The following is a 23,129-nucleotide window of genomic DNA, read 5'->3' on the forward strand; positions in this document are numbered from 1 at the left end:
TCTCTTGTGAGACGGTCTCACGAATCTTTATATGTGAGACGGGTCAACCCTATCGATATTCACAATAAAAAGTAATACTCTTAGCATAAAAAGTAATACTTTTTCATGGATGACCCAAATAAGATATTCGATCCACGAAATTGATCCATGAGACCGTCTCACAATAATTTTTATGTTATTTATTTATAAAATATAAAAGAATAGACGATAAAAGAAAATTTCCGTAGTTTATTATTTTTACTAGGTAATAACTTAGCCTTCATTCTCCCTCAAAAAAACAGCCCATTCAAAACGTCAAAGTCGCATAATACGACGCCGAGGCAAATGTAACTGAATAACCGACCATAGCGGGATTCATAATCCAACGGATACAACCAAGAATTCAAATATTTGAAAACCGAAACTCTTTAATCCTTCTTTTAGTATTTCTTTCCTTGACTCTCACAAAAATTCAGAGTAAAAAGGAGAAGAAGATCATTATCTTTCAGAAAGGAATAGACCCATTGAAGAAATCCCTCGAGGTTTGATCATCAAACCCAAATATTATCAGATTTTGTTCGACTGGTTAGTTTATTGAATCCTTCGTTTTTCGACTTCAATAAGCCCTTCATTTTTAGTTTCTGTTAGTGCTGATGAATGTGTAAAGAAGTTTTCTACATGCGTTTGATTCAGTAGATTTCATGAAATCAGTCTTTGTTAGCGAATTTTCATGAAGGCGTAGGATTTTTTCATTCTTTTCTTATTTTAAATTCATGTTACATTCTCTGCCACAATAGAATGATGAATACCCATCGATATGATGGAGGATGTGGTGCAAAGTATAATACAGACTCTTATTTTCTGCGTATAATTGGAGTACTTGGTCAATATATATGGTTAAATTTAGGGAACAAAGAGTTGTAGTCAACATTTCTTGATATAACGCAGGCGGGTCTTGAGATATTGCAGTCAAGATGAACGATCTTATGACAAAATCGTTTCTAAGTTATGTGGAGTTGAAGAAGCAAGGTCAATTGGATCTTGAGGAAGACAGGGACATAGAAATAGGTCAACTCAATCGCACGGATGAATCCAATCTTTCTCAGTTCTTCCAAGAAGTAGAAGCAATCAAGAATGATATGGACGAGATCACTAATCTCTTGATTGATCTTCGGAATTTGGATGAAGAGACTAAATCTGCTTATAGCGCGAAAATCCTTCGTGGGCTTAGAGACCGAATGGATTCGGACATGGTTGATGTGCTGAGAAAAGCCAACACACTCAAGGCAAGACTCGAAGCACTCGATAAATCTAACATCTCAAATCGCAGGATATCAGTAAGATATGTAGAAGGCAGTGCTGTAGATCGAACGAGGATTTTGACTACTAATGGATTGAGAGCCAAGCTTAAAGATATCATGAAGGGCTTCCAAAATTTGAGGGAAAAAATTCGGTTAGATTACAAAGAGAGCCTCAAGAGAAAGTACTATAATGCAACAGGAGAGTACCCGAGTGAAGAGGTGGTTGAAAAGATGATTTCCGGAAATGGGAGTGTCGAAATTTTTCAACATAAAACAGAGGCGTATTTGGAGAATAAAGAGAGGCATGAAGGTGTAATAGATATTCAGAGAAGTTTGAATAAGCTTCATCAAGTATTTCTTGATATGGCTGTTATGGTTGAGACTCAAGGGAAACAGATCGACGATATCGAACATATTGTAGCCAGTGCTGGAAGCTTTATCAGTGGCGGAACTAACAGTCTGTTCTATGCGAAGCAGAGGAAGGAGGGGAAGAAGTGGCTGTGTTGGGTGTGGGCTGTGGGATTTATCATAATTTTGGTATGCTTAGTTGCAATGTTTACTAACTGAAAGAATTTGAGTTTTTTGTTTGTGTTTGTGTGCTTTTATAGGTCTTCGGATGGCTAATTTCCTTTGTACTCGGTTTCTTTTTAGTCCTAGGATTGTTGCTACATTGCTACAAACTAAAAATTCTTTGTTTCTACATAATTTTTAGTGTCAAATGAAATTTGTAGAGTTTGACCGAACTATGATTTTGTGTAAATTTGTTGTAAGGATTATTTTGTCCGACAGATGCTCAAAATAATAAAAATATCAGTATACGATGTAAAATAGTAAATTTGTGTTTAAACAGAATTAAGTGTTGTTCCAGATGTTACAACATCTCGGACAACATGCAGCGGAAAATCATATTTTATTACACAAATTCAGTTTAAATAAATATATGGACTAGATTAAATTTGCACAAGTATAAATACTTGTGCGGTGCCTTATGGCAAAAATTAATCACTAGAAAACCAAATCGTTTACAAAAACCTATCACTAGTGATTATAACAAAAATCAATTTCCTCAACAAGTTGAGAAAACAAATACTTTCTAAAAACAAATAACCAGAATAAAAACTAAAACAAGAAAGCAAAACGTGTTGCTAAAAAACAGATCCAAGAGAAGCAATTTTCGGCCAACTTCTTCCCAGATGTTGTCCGCAGATGTTCTCAACATTCACATCAACACTCTATCACACTCTTCACAGCACGTCTCCTGAATAAGGTTTTCTCTGAATTCCTGAACGTGCACCCGTGAGTAAATGTTGACCGAGAGAGGAAGCAGTCTCAATGATGGCTTGATCTCTTATTTATAGATATGAAGTTTCATTCCATAAGATAACCTACTTCACAAGGAAAGATAAGAGTTTTGTTAGGAATAAACTCTTTTTAAATACTACTACCATGTTTCATCAAATCGTTATCACAAATACCATATCTCCGAATATATTTAAATGATTATCTCATTATCTAAGAAAGGCAAAATCGTATTATGTATGAAACTCAATTAAATCAACAAGAAAATATAATATCAGAAAAATAAATCAATAAGATATATCAATTAAAATTAGGAATAAATTCATTTGTGTTGGGTGCTGGAATAATAATCATAGCGGCTTAGAGATTGTTATTGATAATATTATGAATTTTTGTAATTCCTTCCAAGTGTGAATGGCAAATTAGCAGCAAAAGTCTGGGCGTGGGCCATGGTTCTTGAATATCTCATTGAGAAAAATCATTATCCAGATACAATATGAGACGATCTAGTTCAGGAAAATCACTTATTCAGTACAATTTACAGAAGATCGTGTCAACCAATATTCTTCACCACAGACAACCAAAAATTCAATATCGGTAAGCTTTCAGTTCAAGCCAGGCTTAGATGCTGCACAGCGGTCCAGGTTTCGTTAGGCTGTAACTGAACTTGTCCAATCTGATTCATTCATGTGAAAAAAGAGAACAAAAGTTAAGATAACGATAGTTTTCAACAACACAAAAGCTAATCAAATTTCCAAAGACTGTTTCAAGCTGATAATCAAGTTGCGGCTCGATAACTCAGAAAATAGAATAGAGAGAAAACCCGATATTACTCTCACAAGAAAACTGCAACAAAGAGTTTTCTATTTCTCTTGTAAACACATGCATCTTCCCTCATTCTCTGAAAATGACTAATCCAAGCTGTTGAAAGAGCATTCTATCTTTTCATAATGTTCTATGCAATACTCTAACAAATCCATGTGGAACGGGATATTATACTGTATGCAAAAGATTCAACATCTTACTAGCTAAACAGGTGATCAAAGAACTTTGAAATAAGGATTCTCATACCTTGGCATTTTCGACGCACACAAAATCTTTGTAGCATGATTCCATAGTCAGATGCGGGTTCCACAAAACAGTATCAGACCAACTACAGGAAAAAAATGAAAAAAGGATGATGAAGAAAAATGAAACCGTGAAGATAGGAAAAAGTAAATAGCGGTTAGAGCATTTAGCCTACTTTGTATTCTTGATGGTAATCAAATCACCCAAACCATTATCCAGGTGTAACTCTTCAGGAGCATCAAGATAAACGCAATCTACGAATCCAGGAAATGTGACATCATCCCTGATTCAGGAGAATTAAGTTTAACAATAAAAAGTCTTATATGCTGAAATTCCTTAACATGGTTACCACATTTGGCAAACACTAGGCAGATGTAAGTTAGACAAGATCTTAGAACAAAATGCTAATCCAACCGAGGTATAAGAATGCACACTCTAACATAAAAATCAATCAAATAAACAAAATATTAGTAAAGGCAGCTAAAATCAATATGCAACCATACACACCTTTCTTCCTTACCCTCCACTGGGTTTTTTGGATCAGGGTCTTTGTTAAGTGTTTGGCAACCCTTTAGGCCTCTAACAGATGCCCCAACTACAGAAGCCTGCATTATAGAAATTTCAGCATGTCATAAGGCTGCAACTTTTCTTGAATTTCAACGAGCTTACAGGAAAGTATTATACTATTATTTATGAAATTGATATCTGAAAATAAAATTTCGGGACTCGAACTAATATTTAACACTCACACTGAAGTATGTATGCAGAGCAGTACTAAATGAAAATGGTTTTTCATCAGTATTCTTTATATTCAACTCGGTTGAGAGGGAATTTTTGTCCAGAGTGACCTGCAAGAGTAAACACAAAGGCCAAAACGAGATTAAGTAAATCCAATCGTAAGTGATGATTCGAGTGAGTAAGTAAGGCAGGCATGATGTAGACAGATACACATACACAAATTTAAGCGCATAAAAGGTTAACAAACTAACCTACCTTGTATAGAGCTTGAAAACTGTAGTCCCACATAGAACGGCTATATAGAACATCATTTAGCTCTAGGGTAATAGTGGGATTTCCTTCCAAGCTTTCTGATTTAACAATCGACCAGTTCATGTTCCTAGCAAACCCATGCTGTGAATCACAATAAGCTAGTATTCAACATTGAAAACCTGGGGAGATACATCGTAGAACTTGAAGGAAGGAATTGGACCGTCGAATTTTCATCAGTTCTTGGGTCCACAACAAGATCCAACATATGTAGACATAAACTGGAACTTGTATTTCAGTTCAATAATTTGAAGAAGCAGCACACCCACAATAACTAGCTGTATGAGGGTAAAATATAAAAGGGAGTGTTCTCACCAAATGCAAAGTTTTTATTTCTTGAATAGACATACACTGAAGGCTACAAGGTAACAAATATACCAATTATGTGTCAAAATGCTTAAGTGCTTTACCTGCTGTAATGGGCCGGGACCAAACTGTGGAAAACAATGGGGTATTCCTCCACTGTTTCAAGAAACTAGTCAGCAATGACACTATTAGATCCACTAACTAGTTCTTATATTTTCACAAATTTAAGCTTGGATTTAATTCAAGCATCACCAATTCCAAAAAACGTTCCCAAAAAATAGTTTCGGTGATCACAAACCAGCAATTAATGGTAAAGAGTAATTTGGAGTTAAAAATTCTATTTTGAGTAGCAGTGAGGACCTAATTGGCTTCTGCCCATTAAATACAGCATCTGGCCGAACAAATAGGAGGTCCTTATTCGCCACTTTCCAAGAAGTGACACAACCTCCAAACAAGTATAACTCTGCCTCACTGCAAAAAAATAGCATAAGGGTAGAACTCATCTAAAACAGAAGCAATGATATTTGCACGACTGTGGTAGGGTGATTATTTGCATCAAGTAAACATTGATTGAATGTCAATCGATTCTATTCTAGATCAAGAACATGGTTATCCCATCATATTCTTTATTTTAAATCCAATATTTATCCCTATATTTTCAAGATATATATAGCCTTCAGAGCCCTACAAGTCAATAACACTATACAATTGAAACTCTATATCCATAAATAACGGATACCTGAACTTCAAAAGGCACACAAAATACTACATATCATTCCCTATATTGACTTAAATATCAGAAGCATTTCGTAGGGACACCTAGCAACTTTTTCACGTGTTTTCTTCCTTAAACGTGTTTTACAGACACTTCGGTTTTATCGGCAGGTCAGGTCTTTTGAAAGTCAGAATCATTTCCCACCAATGGTCAAAACAATTTATTCCATAAAAAACTGAAAACTTCTTAATAAAGAAACAAAGCAAAAAGTTCGTCATCTAAGCTTTGGCTTGTGCCGAATGGATGTAGTGGAAACATCGCACAAACTCACACCAAGTGTCAATGACCAAGATTCTACACAATTACCACAAAGAATCATCTACAAAACTCAGGATGCCTCTGAGGGCATGTAAAATTTTCGACCAGCAAGGCAGTTTTAACCATGCTCATAAGAAATTGTTTCAAGTCATCACAAGTTCTTCTGTTCGCAACTACCTATCATGAGACTGATGGCCAAACTGAAATCAAATATAGCATATCAGAGCATCCTTATTTTCTTTAATCAAAAAATACAAACAGCTTACACAAACAGAGAGGTATTGATATTCTTCTGCAATCAAATGTTATCTTAATTCAAATCAACAACATTTCCAAAACCCATTAAAACAATACCTTCCGTGAGCAGAAGTCAAAATAACCTTTTGCAAATTCCCCAGGCCTTCCGTAACTTTGACATTGTCCAAATTTACGCTGGCGGATGCCATCGCCACACCTGAAAATCTGTATCAAGTCCAAAGTTTATGTCTTTTTTTTTTTCTTGAAATGCCCAAATCGCCGGATAACTATAAATTTATGAGCATATGTAAATAAAATTGTGATGATTACCCACCGGTTGTCTCGCCGAGCTTTCGCAGGGAAATTTAAGGTAGAGAAAGAACAAGCAATTGATGCTGCCACCATTTCTTCGGAATTTATTCTCCACCTTTTTTAATTAAAGTGAAAGTGTTTTAAGCTTGCCTTTAAGGCTGTAAGAAATTCGGATATTCTTTCTTTTTTTAAGAACAAATTCGTATATTCTTATGTAGTATTGTCTACTATCTCGTTTCGTAATATTATTTTCATATTCTTATTATATAGTTATTTTGATATAATATTTTACGTTTAAGTTTATAAATATATATATATGACAACTAATCAGTCTAAAAAAAACTCAATTTTGGTCTCTATATTATTTTTTATAATTTTAAAATTCTATTTTCTCAAATTTCAGTTTTATTCGATTATGTTTATATTTTTTTCTATTTTGGTATAAAATTGGGATTTTCCACCTAAAAATTATTTTTCATATGCACTCCAGCCACCATTTCAAAATTGCTAGAGATTTGACAAATAAAAATCTTCATTTTCACAATATTAATACATAAATTTACATTTGAGTATGAACCAAATCCAGCACAAGAAATCACACACATAAGCCTGCATGAAGAAACACACATGAAGAAATACATGAAGAAATACTCATTTCTTCATCTTCTCAAGTATTATACCAAAGCTCACTGTGAATAATAAATGCACGAAATTGTGTATATATACACTTAAGTAGTCAAATCCAGTACTTGATTAATATTCTAGCATGGTGGAAGATCATTTGGTGGAGGGAGGATCGTTTGATCGGATTCAGGTCCATTTTCTACCACAAATGCTGTTTTTAATCCCCAACCAGTGTGCAGCTCCAAATGACAGTGGAAAAACCAAACCCCTGCGTAAATTTCACACGATAAAATCAGTATAGAAACCATTTTTTTATGGTTTCTCATATAAGTTCGAGGAAACTCGTGGATGTATGTATGGGGGTAGTGGATCGAGCCGGTCCCAAGTTTGAAAAGAATGATATTTGCTAGAACTCGGCATACCTGGATTATCAGCTCTGAATCTTATAGCTGTCCAGCCACCGGTGGGCACGCCTACTGTGTTTCTTTCCGGAGGATCGACTAAGTTATATTTGGCTGGATCCTTCTTTGGGTCGAAGTTTCCTATTCCCGTTCCCATAACGAAGAAGTTGAATCCATGAAGGTGAAACGGATGTGACTCGACTGTCAGCAAGTTCGTATCTTGAAGCAATATTTCCACTGTGGAGTTGAATGGGATTTTGCTAAGTCTTGTCCCTCTTGAAGTCTTGAGATTCGCAGTAAGTGGTACACCGGTATAGTTAAAAGGAGTTGGGGGCTTATCAGGAAAATCTGTGGTGTAAACCCCTTTCGTGTCAAAGTAATGTGCCTGGAGCAATCCCATCTGAGGCATCACAAAGGAGATGTTGTTCAAAGAAGCCGTTAGACGAGTGCCGTTTAAACAAGTTGGACATGGATTCACCCCTAGACCGATTGTGAAGAACAGGTTTCTATCGACTTTTAATGGGACGTTTGCCGGATATTGTGGGGAGTTTAGGCTTCTTAGTTTTTCTTCATATGCTAAGGCAAATGAAGAATCATTTGGTGCAGGCAAGTGAGGAAGTGTGGGGATGATTGAGCTAGGGATGCCTTTGTATTGCAATATTGCTGTGGCTGTTTTGTTATCTACTGGAATTGGAGCATCCATGAACGGCCTGGCAGCAATGAAGTATCGCCCTGGGATCTGATCCGCTCGGACTAACACGTTTGTGGTCTGGCCTGGTGCAATCAGCAAAGATTGTGTGGAAAATGGCTTTGTGTATACTGCATCAATCTCTACCACTGTCATGCTGTGACCAGCAATCCCGAAAAAGAGTTCATCATTGAGAGCCGCGTTTATGAGCCGTAAGAGGTATGTTTTCCCTTGTTCAACTTCCATTGCAAAAGTATCTGATAAATGAGAAACAGAAAACTGATTAAAAAAATGCCCTGATCTTTTCAAATTTGGTAGTCTCTAAAGGCTCGTACGTTTCTCATAACATGGAAACAAGGGCCCTGGCTTTCCGTTTATCGTGTGTGCATCCGACATATTTGGAGGCAATCCCATGTTCTCTCCTTGCTTCTCCACTTGTTCAACATCTGCATTCCACCATTCTCCTATAACACAAAAAGTGTAATAAATCAACAAAATTCATCAAGGAAAAAAGGGATCAAAATGCCAAGAAATAAAGAAATATGCTCACCTAACACGATTACTTCTTCTCTATCAGGTTGAGGGAAAGGGAAAGGAGTTCCTTGTTTAGGCATAATCACAATTGCACCATAAACAGTGGCCCTCAGCCAAAGAATATGTGCGTGCCACCACAGTGTACCTCTTTGTCCTGTTATATTGAAATCATACACATAGCTATTCCCTGTCTGGATTGGACACTGTGTAATATAAGCCGGCCCGTCTGCCCAACCGTTTCGATACTGCTTCAGTCCATGCCTACAAGTGGCCATCGTTAAAATGCGCGCATATTTCAACGTCTCATCCACATATTTTCAGGGTTTGACCCTATTTTTCTTACCAGTGAATGGACATATTGTACTGTGCATAGTTGGTTACATTGACAAGAACTCTGTCACCTTCTCTAGCATAGATAGTTGGCCCTGGAAATCTCCCGTTAACAGTCACAATTGGCTTTGCATGGCACAATCTGCTCACATTCTTCACTTGAATCTGCAGATCCACGCATCAAAAAACTATCAAACATGATCAAGAAATATGTTCTTATCAATAAGTTTCATGCAAAACAGGCACACAAGTTTGAATCTCACATCAAACTGGTATGTTTTAACATCTGCTTCGACTAGAAAACAGACTACACAAAGCAAGGCCAATACTACACAAGTACGACATATTTCCGAATACATTTTGCTGTGGCTCATCATTAATTTTCTGAATCAAAATCTTCAGAAACGGATACAGATGATCATGAAGTTGGTTAAGCATGTATCGTATTTATAAGTGGCTCTTGATATGTAAACATTAGGTAAAAGGGATAAATTTAACCAAAGCTTAAAAGCAAAATATATGCAGATTGAATGACTTGGAGGCCCAGAAATCCACCATTTTTAAGGTAATAATAAGCTTGGATTACACTTGGCTAAGGAAATGTGGTAATGGGGTATGTTATGAGAGGTATGTAAGGCCAAACCCCAACTTTTCTTTGCCCAGCTTTACCGTTAAGCAAAGATTGAGGCAAACTCCCTAGACTAGATTATACTACTTATATAAATTAACTAACTTCTGGTTACTGCAATTTAAATAAATAAAAGTTAAATTAAATTAATCATGTAAATTGGGTTTTACAAACACGATTATTTTATTTATTGCACTAATTTTTTTTCCTAGTTAACACCCTAATGTTACGCATGCACGTGAAGTTACACTCTCATTAGGCTAGATAAACATTTGAATTTATGCTTTAGAGTTTAGACTATATATCTAGCCATACATGTAAATTTTTTATCATTTATTTTTAAAACGGGAAGATAATCGAGTGTGTTCGCTGAGTTTTCTAATTTTAGTTTTTTATCCTTTAAGTAATCAAAATTGGTTCTTAGTTATATAGGACATGGTTGTTTTTGTTTTTGTTTTTGTTTTTATTTTTTGGCTTTTAGTCCTATCTCAAGGTTTTTTTTTTTTAAATAATATAAAATAAGTAAGAAATCATGAAACTAGCGCAAGATGGGAGGTTTATGAAAATCAAAAATAGAATGTAACTCATATATTAATTTTATCAAATAATTCATCTTTATACTACATTTAAATATTTTATCATTTTAATTTTCTCTCTACATTTTTTCCAATTATTTTATTATAATTTTGTAATTATATTTTTAGTGCAATTTCTAATTAAGTAATAAATTATAGTATCACAAAAAGATATATGAAAAATTTATAACTATATGTGCAATAGTAGAATAACTAACATATTTTATGGGTTTTTTAACAAAAAATTGAAAGGAAAAAGTTTAATTTTGATATTAAAGATAGTACGATTTCAAAAAAATATGAAAAAAATCATCTATAACGAATATATATGTTATAGGCATAATTATTTTATTAAATTGTGTAACAAAAAAATTACATGTATTGCTTGTAAAATCAATCATCAATCAAAACTTTGAATATATAATTCATGAAAAAAGATTTAATGAGCAATTAAAAATATTCTGAGTTATTTTCTACTGTAAAAACAATATATGATATAATCTTTATAATAAATATAATTATAATGATCATTTATTAGCATTTGTCAAAGTATAAGAATTTTTACATATGATACTTAATATTTTTGTTTAATTATTTTGAAATCAAACTAATTAATTTAATAGATAAAAAAATAACATTTTTTATGAAAGTTTATTTCTTGTTATATTTCAAATTTTAATGGTGAAAATCATATCAATAGTTTAAAATTTATATTTAATAATTATTATATGAGTTTATTTGATATTTATCATATAATCTTATTTGAATGTGTATTTTTTACATATGTTGATTTATTTATTATTTAAAAACTTATTTAACAAGAAATTAATAGTCATCAATGTTAGTCTACGAAAGATCAATATATATAATTTATCATCTATGATATAGAATTGTAAAAATAAAAAGTAAAAAAAATTATTTAGAATGTTAAATTAAATATTATGAGTTATATTTTACTATCAATATTACTATTTCATTTGTTTTAATATTGTTTTTATGAGTTGGTCACACTGATTTTAAATTGATAATTGTTTGTCTTTAGTATGCTTCACTTTTGTAGATTATGATTTATACATTGATAAAATCCATAATTTGGTTGATTTTTAGGCTATTATACTTTATACGTGGTGTTTAAATATATAATTTTTTTTAAAAAAAATTGTTTCAGTTCATTTTGTTTTATATATTATATTCATTACAATTTATTATGTAACATAAAATCAACTGCTTGAATTTTAATTTAGGAAATAATTTTGAAAGTAAGTTATATAAGCTCTTATAAATAGTCTAATATGATAAGAAATTAAGCCCAGATAAATAACAAAATGATTCAATTTGTTTTTTTAGAAAATCAAACTTTTTTAATTTTTATAATATAATTGATATTACGTGCAACGCACGTGCATCATGCTAAGTTCATTGAAATGAGGGCGTGACTACGTAAAGTTCGTGTTTGCTTTAATGCATAAGAAGATTAATATCACCGGGAGTGTTACCTTCTATGTATTTTACACAATATGTTTGTGTGATCATCTTGTGAGCCCATATTTTTTTGTTTTGAGTTTAGATCATCAAACGAACGTCTTATACAAAAGTACACATGAAGCAATACACTAGATGTAGCATAGACTATGCCTCTTAACCACAGAATCATGTGCTTTTGGTATAACGTTGAGATTTTGGCATTAAACGTGGAGAAAACACGATCCAAATAACTGATTGTATTCGATTTTGTTGTGAAAAACTTTTTAGTTTGAATGTTAAAAGAATTAATATTTCTTTTATGCCATTTTTAAACAACTTGAAATTCTTCAACCCGGGAAAAAAATATTAGACTCGCATTTCTCCAATATAAAATTTATGTATTTAGTTTTAGATTTATTGTGTATATATAGTATTTTACCTTCAGTATTTCTTCTAAATTCACATTTTTTACAACCTTGGTTTGCTATACAGTAGATATTTTTGAATTTCGTGTCTAAGTTGTTTGGTAAAAACTTGTGTGAGACGGTCTCACGGGTCATATTTTGTGAGACAGATCTTTTATTTGGGTCCTCCATAAAAAATATTATTTTTTATGCTAAGAGTATGACTTTTTATTGTGAATATCGGTAGAGTTGACACGTCTCACATATAAAGATTCATGAGACCGTCTCACAAGTGAACTACTCCAGTTGTTTTGAGGAAAAAATTATTTATGAAACATTCATTAAAGATTTAAAAATAGAAGAAATATGAAAGGGATTTGCCATCTATTCACACGCAATTGTGTGCTCTTGCATAAATAAATTATTTGTCCCCACAAATATATATTACTATAATAATGAATACTCGATGTTTGTATTTTTTTTCAAAGATAAAGTCTTCTTTTCAATTTTCTTGAAATAGTTGAATATATTTAGTTATTTACTATATCATAAAACTTTAACATGTTATAGAAACCTTTTTTTATCCGGTCGGGATACAACAATGTCAAATTCTATATATAACCCGAAAATAATTATTACTAATAATTTATGGACAAAAACGTCAAAAAAATACTTTCTTTCAAATTTTACTCAAATAACATTATAACATCCAATAACATCAAAATTTTTTAACTTCCATTCTATATAACCTCTTCTTCTTCTTTTTTTTCCTAATTGCTGATCCTAGAAACTTTATTTTTATTCATTTGTCTATTTTTTCTGAAAACGACAATATTCATGTATTATGTTACACACACATCGCGTGTACCGGTTACTAATTATGTATTAATTCTTTGCGTGGTGGTGAAGAAGTTGATACCACACTTACATGCTCCCATAAACCTAATAGATCACACTAAGCTAAGGTTTGTCCAACCCCACTACTTAAATAAACCATTATTTAGCCATTTCAACCACCACCATATTCAATTTCTCTTTAAAATTTGTCTTCCACTAATGGCTAGATAAATTTAGGCCGTTGAGAAGTCGTACCACAAGATTGGAGGACTTTGTGCTTGGATTTTAATATATTCAGATCCGTAAAAATATTTAAAATTTGGAAAATTGCAAGAAAAACTTTACGCAATACAAGAAAAATTACACATTAGTACAGTACATGAAGCAGAGGATACCAAGAAACAAGAACACAAACATTCCCGCCCAAAAAGCATCACACCATACAATTTATGTCTTCTGTTAATCACTAGTCATCAAAATATTTACCAGTCTGCCCAGTAATAGATCAAACTACACATCATAAGTCCGGTTTCATTTTGTCATGAGCGGTTTATCCTTTCGTCGCCCTTTTTGCCCCTTCGATAAGTTAGACCACACGAGGAATGTGGCATGTAAAGCTATTTTTCCTAGAGGAAGAATGGCTAGCATATGGCACAGATCTTCCGAACTAGAATTATATATTTTTACAATATTCTCATGAAACTAATATATCCACTATGATATCTACATGAATAACTAAGTTAATTTTCAACAATACATACACTTAGTTCTCCACAATGGGGTGCTGACTGATCAGTTTCTTGTTCTTGGCACTTCGCCTTGAAAAATATTTCCCAAAGAATCCAGGAGTTCTTGAGGATGAGACTACGCACTGTTTTGTGGAATGTTTATTATAATCTGATCCAGAGTTTTCTCCAGCAGAATCGATTCCTTTTCCAGGAATTCGCAAGATCTCACTGGACATTGCCTTTGCTCTCTCGTTGCCATTCCTGGACACATAGAAAAGACTAGGTACAACAGCTTCATTCATGACCCGTTCATGATACAAGGCATGCTTTGTACACAGAGAATGAAATATAGATACAGCGCATTCTTGGACATCACAATTCCCATTCTCAAGTAGCTTTGCAACCGCAGAAATGCAACCACTAGTTTCAGCAATAGACACTCGACCTTCTTCAATGTTACACAAATTTTTCAACGTGATAATACAGTATCTTGCTAGGGTTTCATCTTCAAGAAGTCGAACAAGTTTGGCAATGATTTCCGAAGGTGTGATAGAGGAAACAAGACCGCTGTTTTTAGACAAATTACTCAATATTTTTAAGGCCGGCTCGAGTAATTCCTGAGATGGGATGTCAAGGATACCCAAGACTCTAATAAGAGCACCAGATGCCGCAAATTTCAAACCAGTGTGCTGGTGAAAGGATAAAGCTTCTAGTAAGGAGAGAGCTTGCTTCGCAACCTTTGTGTCAAGAAGTGAGGCCAGAATACCATATGAATCTTCGTCTAAGTACAACATGCTGTTTCTGTAGTACACAAGATGAAGTAGATTGGTGGACTAAAATACCTTTCTTATAAATATTGTTTTCCAGGACTAGGCGATTACCTTTTTTGGCTGAGCCGTAGAGTTAAATAGTATCACCGAAATGGACGTGTTAAGAAAGATTTAAGAAAATAGAAGAATAACCAACATAAAGATGTAAAATACCTGTCTTTCTGCAAAAATTCTAACAAGACCACACATCCAGACATCTGTGCTTCCATGTCACGAAACTCATGAGCATCCTTCAAAAATTTTAGTAGTAGTTGAATAAACTCTTCAAGTGGTATCATTGACCAAGATGCATAATTTGTTTCATATAATCTTTTAACATCTTCAACTGCATTGCATTGAGAATCCCAAGGATGTGAACTAAATTTAGCTAAAAACTCCATGTCTATTTCATGCGAGGATTTTACACTACTAAGGACCTTAAAATGTGAGGGACGTGAACTCAAACTGGATTTAAGTGACAAATTTTGTAAATCGAAAGGAAGATTTAGATCATTCATGGAACTGCTCAAGCTCGTGACGGAACTGATAGAAGCTTCCCACGGATTGACTAAAGCATCCTGAATTTTGGGTTCACGAATAGGCACTCCATGTGTGGTACACCATTTCAATATTTGCTCTTTTATGATAGTATTTGAGGTAAATGAGAAATGCTCCAGCTTCATGTTTGTCTTAGGACAAGTGTCATTACCTTCATCAAACCATTTTCGGATCCACGTCCTTTCATATGTGTGCCCAGAAACAATTGTCACCGGATCATACATTAACCTCGAAGTCAATGGACATATGAATTCGTCGGGTGGCGCAGGGCTACTAAACATGTCAATTTGAGCTTCACTGGACCTAAAACTCAGATGGAATTCACCTTCACCTGATATACTGTAAGGGCTTGTAGGTGAAGGGGGTTCTTCATGTTCTGTCAGGCCATTGTGTTTTTGCTCATTGGAAATAAATTTTCCATACTTTTTCAGAAGAGTCAGAAAGAACAATAAGATCTTCCTCTTGCTCTGTTCACTTTCACCAAATTTATCAAGAAGCTTTCGGATGGATCTTTTCTCAATTAATAGAGCCTTTCGAGACGTTATATGAAGCCAGGAGGAAACAGATTGAATAACAGAAATTGCCGCATCTTCGGTGGAATCAATTGTGGAACCATATCTGCGAAGCAATTCCCGTAATACCTTTCCAGCTTCCTCTTCCGACGGATCCAAGCAAAACACTGCACTCCTTAGATCAGCAATAATTCCAGAAATCTGATAGCAATAATTAGTGGAATAAAAATAAAATGCCTCAAAGTTTCAGGAAACCATTATAACAAGATTTGATCCGTTCACAATGGGTTATGATTACATACCTTTGCAGCCAGCACAACAGGAACCATATTCTGAATTTCACCAAGACTCTGCTCCAATAAATCCCTTACCTTCTTACACTTGGATACTATAGCATCTCCTGTGAGCGCCTGAAAGTTTACAAATCGAAATCATAATTTAACACAAAGTCATCAACAACAATCAGATGAACAGAAGATGAAATTTCACAAAAGAATCTTGACCAAGTGTAATACAGAGTCATGCTATAGTGAGTCGGGTCCATGACAAGTATATTCTACTTATATCATCTACAATTGTTAGATGTACCACGTTCACGGATGGATAACTTAATTTCAGCTACAGCTACCAATGGTATCACACACATTGCAAAGTTGTCAAAACTAAAAATGAAGGATAAGATCAATACACTACTCTGCTAGACGATGTAAAAGGGAACAAATGCATTGTTTGACTACTACATCTGCTTTCTTAGTTTCAACTTTCGACTTTTTTTTCTAGTTTTATATGACATATCGATGATTCCAACTGAACAAAAAATTAAAAATAAAAAGATAGAGATACAAAGGGAAACCAAAAAAATGTGTTAATCGTTAAAGAAATGGGATTAGACCTCCACCATATCAATTTTTGTATCCCGTTAGCAAAATTTGAAGAACGGGAATAATATGTTAGATAAAGGCGCAAAATAGAAGGTCAATACATGAAAAAAAATAAGACCTTGTATTCCAGTCATAGAAGCCTGAAGCAGATTTTAGCAGAATATTAATATTTTAGAACACAAATCAACAATGGAGCTTAACATGAACTTCAGAAAATGTGATGGAAAACATAGCAAATTTCACGAAGTATACCAGGTAGAGTATACTTGACTCGCTGCAGTTTTGAAACAGAGACTTGGCTGTATCAATGCCATATTTTAGCAGGCAAAGCGCCTCTATTCCTGATGAGCACCCAGGACGTGCTGCCTCTATTTCTGGAAATATTTTGGTAACCATGATAACCAGTTTTAGCAATTCTGAACATGTTCGAGCATGCACCTGAAATTACGTCAAACATCAAGCCTTCTAAATCACAGATTTACAAATAAAACACATTGCAACTGAGAGCAAGACAATTTTCCTACCGTAGAGAATCACATGAAAAACGTCCAGAATCTAATAAAAAATAAAAGGAACTAGAAGATGGAAACGATACCTTTATTGTTTGAGCAGATGCCAGTCGTTCCAAAACTCCAGTAATATCATTTCCCATCACAAGCCAACCAAATTTGAACGACTTAGCTGCAAAAAATTGAAGATACACCAAATTTATAACTTCCAGCCTATCAACCAATCTACACACACGGACTTCTACCTCACCCATTTCATATTGGGAGAAACACTCCCTAATAACACACATGGTTGGATGCATCAAACCATTTATGTGTTGCGCATAAAATATATTGGAACTCATACATCAAATGGTGTATGCAAATATTTTCCTTGGTGTAGTAGACTAAACCAAGCTATTAGGTTTTTTGCTCACATAGACATTAAACCACATACTCCATTCATTAAGGCAGAAGAATAATCATGGAGTTTCGTTATAGAATAGTGTATGCAAAGGCAGGACCTAGACCATCCAAATGTGAAGAGAATCTGATCTCCAATAAGTACAGAGTCGGAATTATATGTGTATGTACTGAATAAAGGATTAGATAACTACCATCCTAACTAAAACATGGAGCGGTTCCCTTTTACTATATACTACGATTGGTTGGAAACTGCAACCAAAAGAGTAGAATTGAGTCATCTTGAGTTTAAGAAGGAAAAAACACCTACTTCGATTTGGCTTCCAGTGACAGATAACAAGAAGGAAGAAATGCATCAATTCGCAAGTAGCGGAATACAATATTGAGGAGAAGAATAGATATTGCTCAGAACCAAAGAAGCTTTAGCACAATAATCTTAGTCTTAACTTCTCAGAAAAGTCTGTTTGGATTTAGTAGCTTTTTCTTAAAAGTTTGTTCTTCTTAGAAAAAAAGTAATTTTATAGTTTTAAAATTGGATAGGTATTGTAGTGCTTTTAAAAGCACTTAATTAAGCTAAAATACTTAAATAAGTGAATTTTCAAAAGCCCAAATTTATAGCTTTTAAGTGTTTTTCTAAATAACTCATATTAAAAAAAATGATTTTCATCTATTTATCCAAACACAAATGTATTTAAAAAATTTACTTAAAAAAGCACATTTAAAAGTAACTTAAAAAAACATTCTTTAAGCAAAATTCTTTTAAATCCAAACGCATTAGTTTCAAGTAATCCATCAAATACAATTTCTAGAATCTCCTCGTGCATCTGTAATTTATGAACATTGGGCAGAATTTTGCACAACAAACAAATATAATAATTGTTTTACACAATTTAATGTATCCGGACATTGTTCTATTCAGTGTTGTAGGATTATAGAAATGGAAACATGATTCTAATCATGATAGTTGGAATTACCATCAAACCTGCACATTACAGTATCCTAGCAACATCCTACCATGACCCATCTAAGAAAAAGGTTTCAACTAAACTCTTCTTTCTATACCCACAATCTTCTATTCCAGCAACAAAGAAACTTACTAAAATTATGGAACTAAACGATTCACAAAGAACGATCCATTACTAAAATTATGGAACTAAACGATTCACAAAATTATGGAACTAAACCATCAAAATGCATTTTTTTCACAAATTATGTTTTGAAAGAGTAAATGCTAAATATTCATAAAAATTTAACTAAGATATCAAAAGACAAGCAAACGAAAGATCAAGAATCCAAAAGGGCATGGGAAAAATTCTTACACGGTAAACAAACAAGAAGGGCATCCAACTATGTTTCCCCACACCAGAAACACCAGCTTCAACAAAATTTCATTTCTTCCCACCAGCTTCCACACCATTTCACTTCGTTCTTGCACCCCTAAACTGCAAAAAAAATTCCAAAAAGGGTTCAAAATACCCAAAATACGTTCACTCTGCAAATTAACCACAACCCCCGGCTGATAACACAAGAACTCCCTCTGAAGATGATCAAAGATCCAACCTTTATGCAAACTTGTCCGCTTCTTACACAGACACGTACAGAAAATTTGAAGTCCCGAAAAAGATGTAAAGCACCCACCAAACAACATATCGAACATCCCACTAGACCCTTAAAAATCACAACCCAATCCAAAAAGAAAACAGTGAACATGCCGAGGTGGGTCAGCTTTTCTATTCAACAATGAATGCAAAGAAGGAGAGAGAGAGAGGGGGGCTCATTTTGGACTATAAGAGAGCATTAGCAGTTAAAAGCACAACCAACCAATTAATAAAGAACGATTAATCAATAAACATCGAATCTCTGAAATGTGCAAGGTCCCACTCTCTCTCTACCAATTAAAAATAACATTTTTTTGACATTAACTTGTGTTTTCTATCGTCCCAGATATATTATATCCAAATTAATCAAGGTCTAGCTCGAATTATTCTTAGAAAGGTTATTCTAAAATTCAAATCTTTGTCCCCACTATTTAATTTCCAAATCTCATAATCCAGTTTGTGATCTAGTCTTTTGGCTATTCTTTCAGCTTTTTCTTGCAACCAGCCAAAGAAGGGGGAATGGATTTTCACTTCTTTTTTTTAATACCATTTTTTCTGTTTGTGAAAACGAAAGAAAGTTGAATTGCAGGAATCCACATGTTTTCTTTATTACTATTACATTCAGTGAGTGGACGTCTGGACCACTACCACCTGCTCTATGGTTTATTTAAATTTAATTATGTATAATATAGATTTATGAGAAAGTTTTAAAATTGATTTTCAGTCATATTTGACAATTGAAGATCGTGACCCAAATAAGGGATCCGTCTCACAAAATATGACCCGTGAGACCGTCTCATACAAGTTTTTGCCTTGATAGTAAAAGAGTTTTTTCTTCTAGTTTCAAATAAAAGATATACAATTTATATCTCTACATAATTAGTTTATCACTGTTTATCTTAAGAGAGTGTCGATGTATCATTGTACACATAAGCATCACATTGAGGTCTGATAAACATCACGTCGACGTCGCATCATCGTCATTTAATACTATAAATAAAACAAATATAATAAATTTAAGCTGCAATCTGATAATATAAAGTAAAAAATAATACATATAACCAAAATTATAATTTCAGAAAAAAATGGCTAGCCAACATGGCAAATACGTATCTTCCTTTTCTCAGCGAAGACGATATCAGAAAACTAGATTTGATTAATACTTAAAAATTGGTTGAAGTCATTGTAATGGGACCATTCTTTCTTTTCAATGTCAAATTATTATGGTCTATTTGTTTGGTACCTTAGAATGAGCTTCAAACAAATTTTATTTCGTTTTATGGTTTCAGTCACAAATGATAAATTATATAAGGTAAAAACTTACGTGAGACGATCTCACGAGTCATATTTTGTGAGACAGATATATTATTTGGATCATCCGTGAAAAAGTATTACTTTTATGCTAAGAGTATTACTTTTTATTGTGAATATCGGTACGATTGACCTGTCTCACAGATAAAGATTTTCATGAGACCGTTTCACAAAAAATATTTTCATTATATATTATAGTAAAATATTTACAAGTCAAAAGATTCGAGTTCATATTAGATGTACACGACCTCAAGTCAATTTCCAAGCCAATGGTAGGTAGAGCCAAAATGAAACTCGAAAAGAAAATAGAGACAAAATAGTATTTTCTTAATATATAATTTATAAAAACATATAAACTGATGAAAATTAAAAGTAGATTTTATATTTCTAAAACGGATGAGTGGACGTTCGTTCCATATCGGATATCAAGATGTGTTGTTACATTTGTTATCGGACTTATATTATAAATTATTTGTCTCACAGACTTGAGTTTTTCGAAATGAACGATAAATTTTTATTTTTATTTTTGTTGAGAATTATATATAATAGGTTTTTTAAAGCTAAGGATTCAATAGTTTTTTTTATGCCGTGTTTTCATATATAATTCAGATCGATCTATTTTAAAATAACAGTTCAACCGATAGGATCGGTTCAACCGGACGATCGGACTGGAACATTGTTATATTGTATAAAATAATATATAATTTAATAAATAATATATTTGAATTCTAAATTTTTTTAATGTGTATATAAATAATAAAAATATATATTTACAAAGGTTTCAAAAATAAAAAACTTATAATATTACTAAAATAATATTTTAACCAAAAAATTATGCAACCAAAAATAAATTTTTTTAAAAAAAGTGAACGGTACAACCGATTTTTAACTGATTCACCTATTTAATATCGGTCCGACCGATTCTTGACCTGTTTGACTGGTCAAACAGTTTTCGAGAGTAGCCCGGATTGGACGTGTGGTTGATTCACGGTTGAACCAGCCGAACTGACTATCCAATCCGGTTATGAAAACACTATTATCTTGAATAAATAAGTTATTGTAAATAATATAAAAATAACAGTCAACTTACGGACGCTGGTATATATGTTGGATGAGGGGGACTTGACTCTTTAACGTTATCCTCTTAATCTGGTCATTTGTAATTATATGAAAAATATTACAATATGCGTTTTATATATATTTTCTTTTCTTCAAATTGTGTTGTAATCTCAATGTTTGAGGGCAAGTAGCTGTTAGCCAATCTGCTAAAATATGAAATATGAATACAACAGTTACGGAGCTATAAACAAAAATAATATTGGATAAATACAGAGAGAACACTAAAAAAAAGCAGTATATTGTTAGAAATATAAATATTGTGCATGTATAACAACGAGAAAGCAGTAAATCAAACCTAGATCGATAACAAATACATTTTTTTAAAACATATGTGTCTCGTCTGTTGCTTCAAGAAGTGAATTATTTGAAATTTTTTTTAAAAAAAATCAAATCTAAAAAAGATCATATTTCTTTTGCTGAGAATCAACTAAAAAATCCAGAGATTAATCAAATATTTAAAAGTTAGTTTGTTATACCCATGGGCGGAGCCAGCTAAGGCCCAGTGGCGGCACTTGCATACACTGGGACAAAAAAAAACTATGTATATATTATAATATTTAGGAAAAAAATTAAGTATATATATTATAAGTTTTAAATCAAAAATTTTAAATTTTGATCTTCTAATATTGTGTAATTCCCCAAACTTAACTTAAAAAACAATAAAAAATTTTCTTTAATAATTTATAGACCCAAATTTTAAATTTTTTACTTGATAGTACTATTCTGATTGACAATATGTAATATTCTATACAATTTTTTTCTACATAAACCCCATACTTCGTATAATTTGATTATTGATCATTCCAATTCATATTACCTAATGTCTCATTTTTTTATATTCCCAACAAAATCCAGAATTTTATGAAATTTAAGATCGTTTTTTCATTCAATATTATTCGATCATTCAACTGTTGTATTTTTTGCAATGGAGAATGAATTCATGCATATTTTTTGTCTGTAAAATTTATATTTTCTATTAGATTTTGTTTGATTGTTGGTTTTGTACGCAATATTTTTTGTCATTTTTCTGACGTTTTCCATCAACTAACATATGTTTCTGGCTTTGTGTAGCTTGTGTTCTAACCTTGGAACACATTATTTATGATTTTTGTTTAACCGGTCTTCTTTTTTATTTGCTTTATTAATTGTAGTATATTATTGTCTACACTGAATAATGATTCTGACTCCACCCCTGGTTATACCCGATTTACAAAGACTAAAAAAGTTTTTAAAAGCTTTTAAAAAACAAAGCTCAATACTAACAAAGCTCAATACTCGCCTCAAATAATTCAAATTGTTCAGTATTTTATATATCATATATCGATCGCTCTCCTAACATAAAAAATGTTATCCAACAATTTATTCCCAATGGTTGGAATAAGCGGTGCCGAACGAAGGCTGAGAGTAATATACTAATATTGGTGGACAGTTATGTTTTTAACATTAAAGTTGTCTGATTTGATGGATTTCAAAAGATTAAGGTTAATTTGGCCGATCCAACAAAATGACAATTTTAGTTTGTATGTATTGATGTTGTGGGGACCTGGACGCTAATCAAGTTCTTAATCATCATTGGGCTAATTAATCAATTAGTAATACATGGTCTAATTTTTTTCTTTTAAAATGCGGAAGGTA

At 33.0% G+C, this 23,129-nt stretch overlaps 4 protein-coding genes across 9 annotated transcripts; 1 reads left to right on the top strand and 3 right to left on the bottom strand.

Moving 5' to 3' along the window:
- Positions 1–415: 415 nt before the first annotated feature.
- Positions 416–1,890, top strand: LOC142548236 (syntaxin-112-like). 2 transcript variants are annotated; one of them, XM_075656549.1, is made up of 2 exons: positions 416–521; positions 928–1,890. In XM_075656549.1, exon 2 carries the CDS (start codon positions 954–956, stop codon positions 1,845–1,847), a length of 894 nt encoding a protein of 297 aa, XP_075512664.1. In that variant the 5' UTR covers positions 416–521; positions 928–953; the 3' UTR covers positions 1,848–1,890. The 2 variants fall into 2 exon arrangements, with proteins under 2 accessions (XP_075512664.1, XP_075512662.1); XM_075656547.1 differs by having other exon boundaries at positions 439–564.
- Positions 1,891–3,001: 1,111 nt separating this feature from the next.
- On the bottom strand, positions 3,002–6,760 carry LOC142549585 (putative glucose-6-phosphate 1-epimerase). Of its 3 annotated transcripts, none has more exons than XM_075658605.1 (10): positions 6,605–6,760; positions 6,388–6,495; positions 5,361–5,471; positions 5,105–5,156; positions 4,641–4,778; positions 4,397–4,495; positions 4,155–4,252; positions 3,823–3,930; positions 3,651–3,732; positions 3,002–3,255 (listed from the first exon to the last, which is right to left on the bottom strand). In XM_075658605.1, exons 1-10 carry the CDS (start codon positions 6,673–6,675, stop codon positions 3,190–3,192), a joined length of 933 nt encoding a protein of 310 aa, XP_075514720.1. In that variant the 5' UTR covers positions 6,676–6,760; the 3' UTR covers positions 3,002–3,189. The 3 variants fall into 3 exon arrangements, with proteins under 3 accessions (XP_075514720.1, XP_075514721.1, XP_075514719.1); XM_075658606.1 differs by having other exon boundaries at positions 3,208–3,480; XM_075658604.1 differs by having other exon boundaries at positions 3,208–3,577.
- Positions 6,761–7,096: 336 nt separating this feature from the next.
- LOC142549587 (laccase-11-like) lies at positions 7,097–9,698 on the bottom strand. The gene is made up of 6 exons (XM_075658611.1): positions 9,423–9,698; positions 9,173–9,324; positions 8,846–9,090; positions 8,631–8,759; positions 7,629–8,552; positions 7,097–7,474 (listed from the first exon to the last, which is right to left on the bottom strand). The coding sequence occupies exons 1-6, from the start codon at positions 9,534–9,536 to the stop codon at positions 7,344–7,346; spliced, it is 1,695 nt and encodes a 564-aa protein (XP_075514726.1). The 5' UTR covers positions 9,537–9,698; the 3' UTR covers positions 7,097–7,343.
- Positions 9,699–13,376: 3,678 nt separating this feature from the next.
- Positions 13,377–19,266, bottom strand: LOC142549586 (U-box domain-containing protein 5-like). Of its 3 annotated transcripts, XM_075658608.1 has the most exons (7): positions 19,027–19,266; positions 18,788–18,908; positions 17,151–17,236; positions 16,808–16,993; positions 15,977–16,084; positions 14,779–15,875; positions 13,377–14,596 (listed from the first exon to the last, which is right to left on the bottom strand). In XM_075658608.1, exons 2-7 carry the CDS (start codon positions 18,807–18,809, stop codon positions 13,831–13,833), a joined length of 2,265 nt encoding a protein of 754 aa, XP_075514723.1. In that variant the 5' UTR covers positions 18,810–18,908; positions 19,027–19,266; the 3' UTR covers positions 13,377–13,830. The 3 variants fall into 3 exon arrangements, with proteins under 3 accessions (XP_075514723.1, XP_075514722.1, XP_075514724.1); XM_075658607.1 differs by having other exon boundaries at positions 18,788–19,266; XM_075658609.1 differs by lacking the exons at positions 18,788–18,908; positions 19,027–19,266 and adding an exon at positions 17,661–17,713.
- Positions 19,267–23,129: the final 3,863 nt, after the last annotated feature.

Source organism: Primulina tabacum, chromosome 6 (genome assembly GCF_025594145.1).
Source record: "Primulina tabacum isolate GXHZ01 chromosome 6, ASM2559414v2, whole genome shotgun sequence".
NCBI lineage: Eukaryota > Viridiplantae > Streptophyta > Magnoliopsida > Lamiales > Gesneriaceae > Primulina > Primulina tabacum.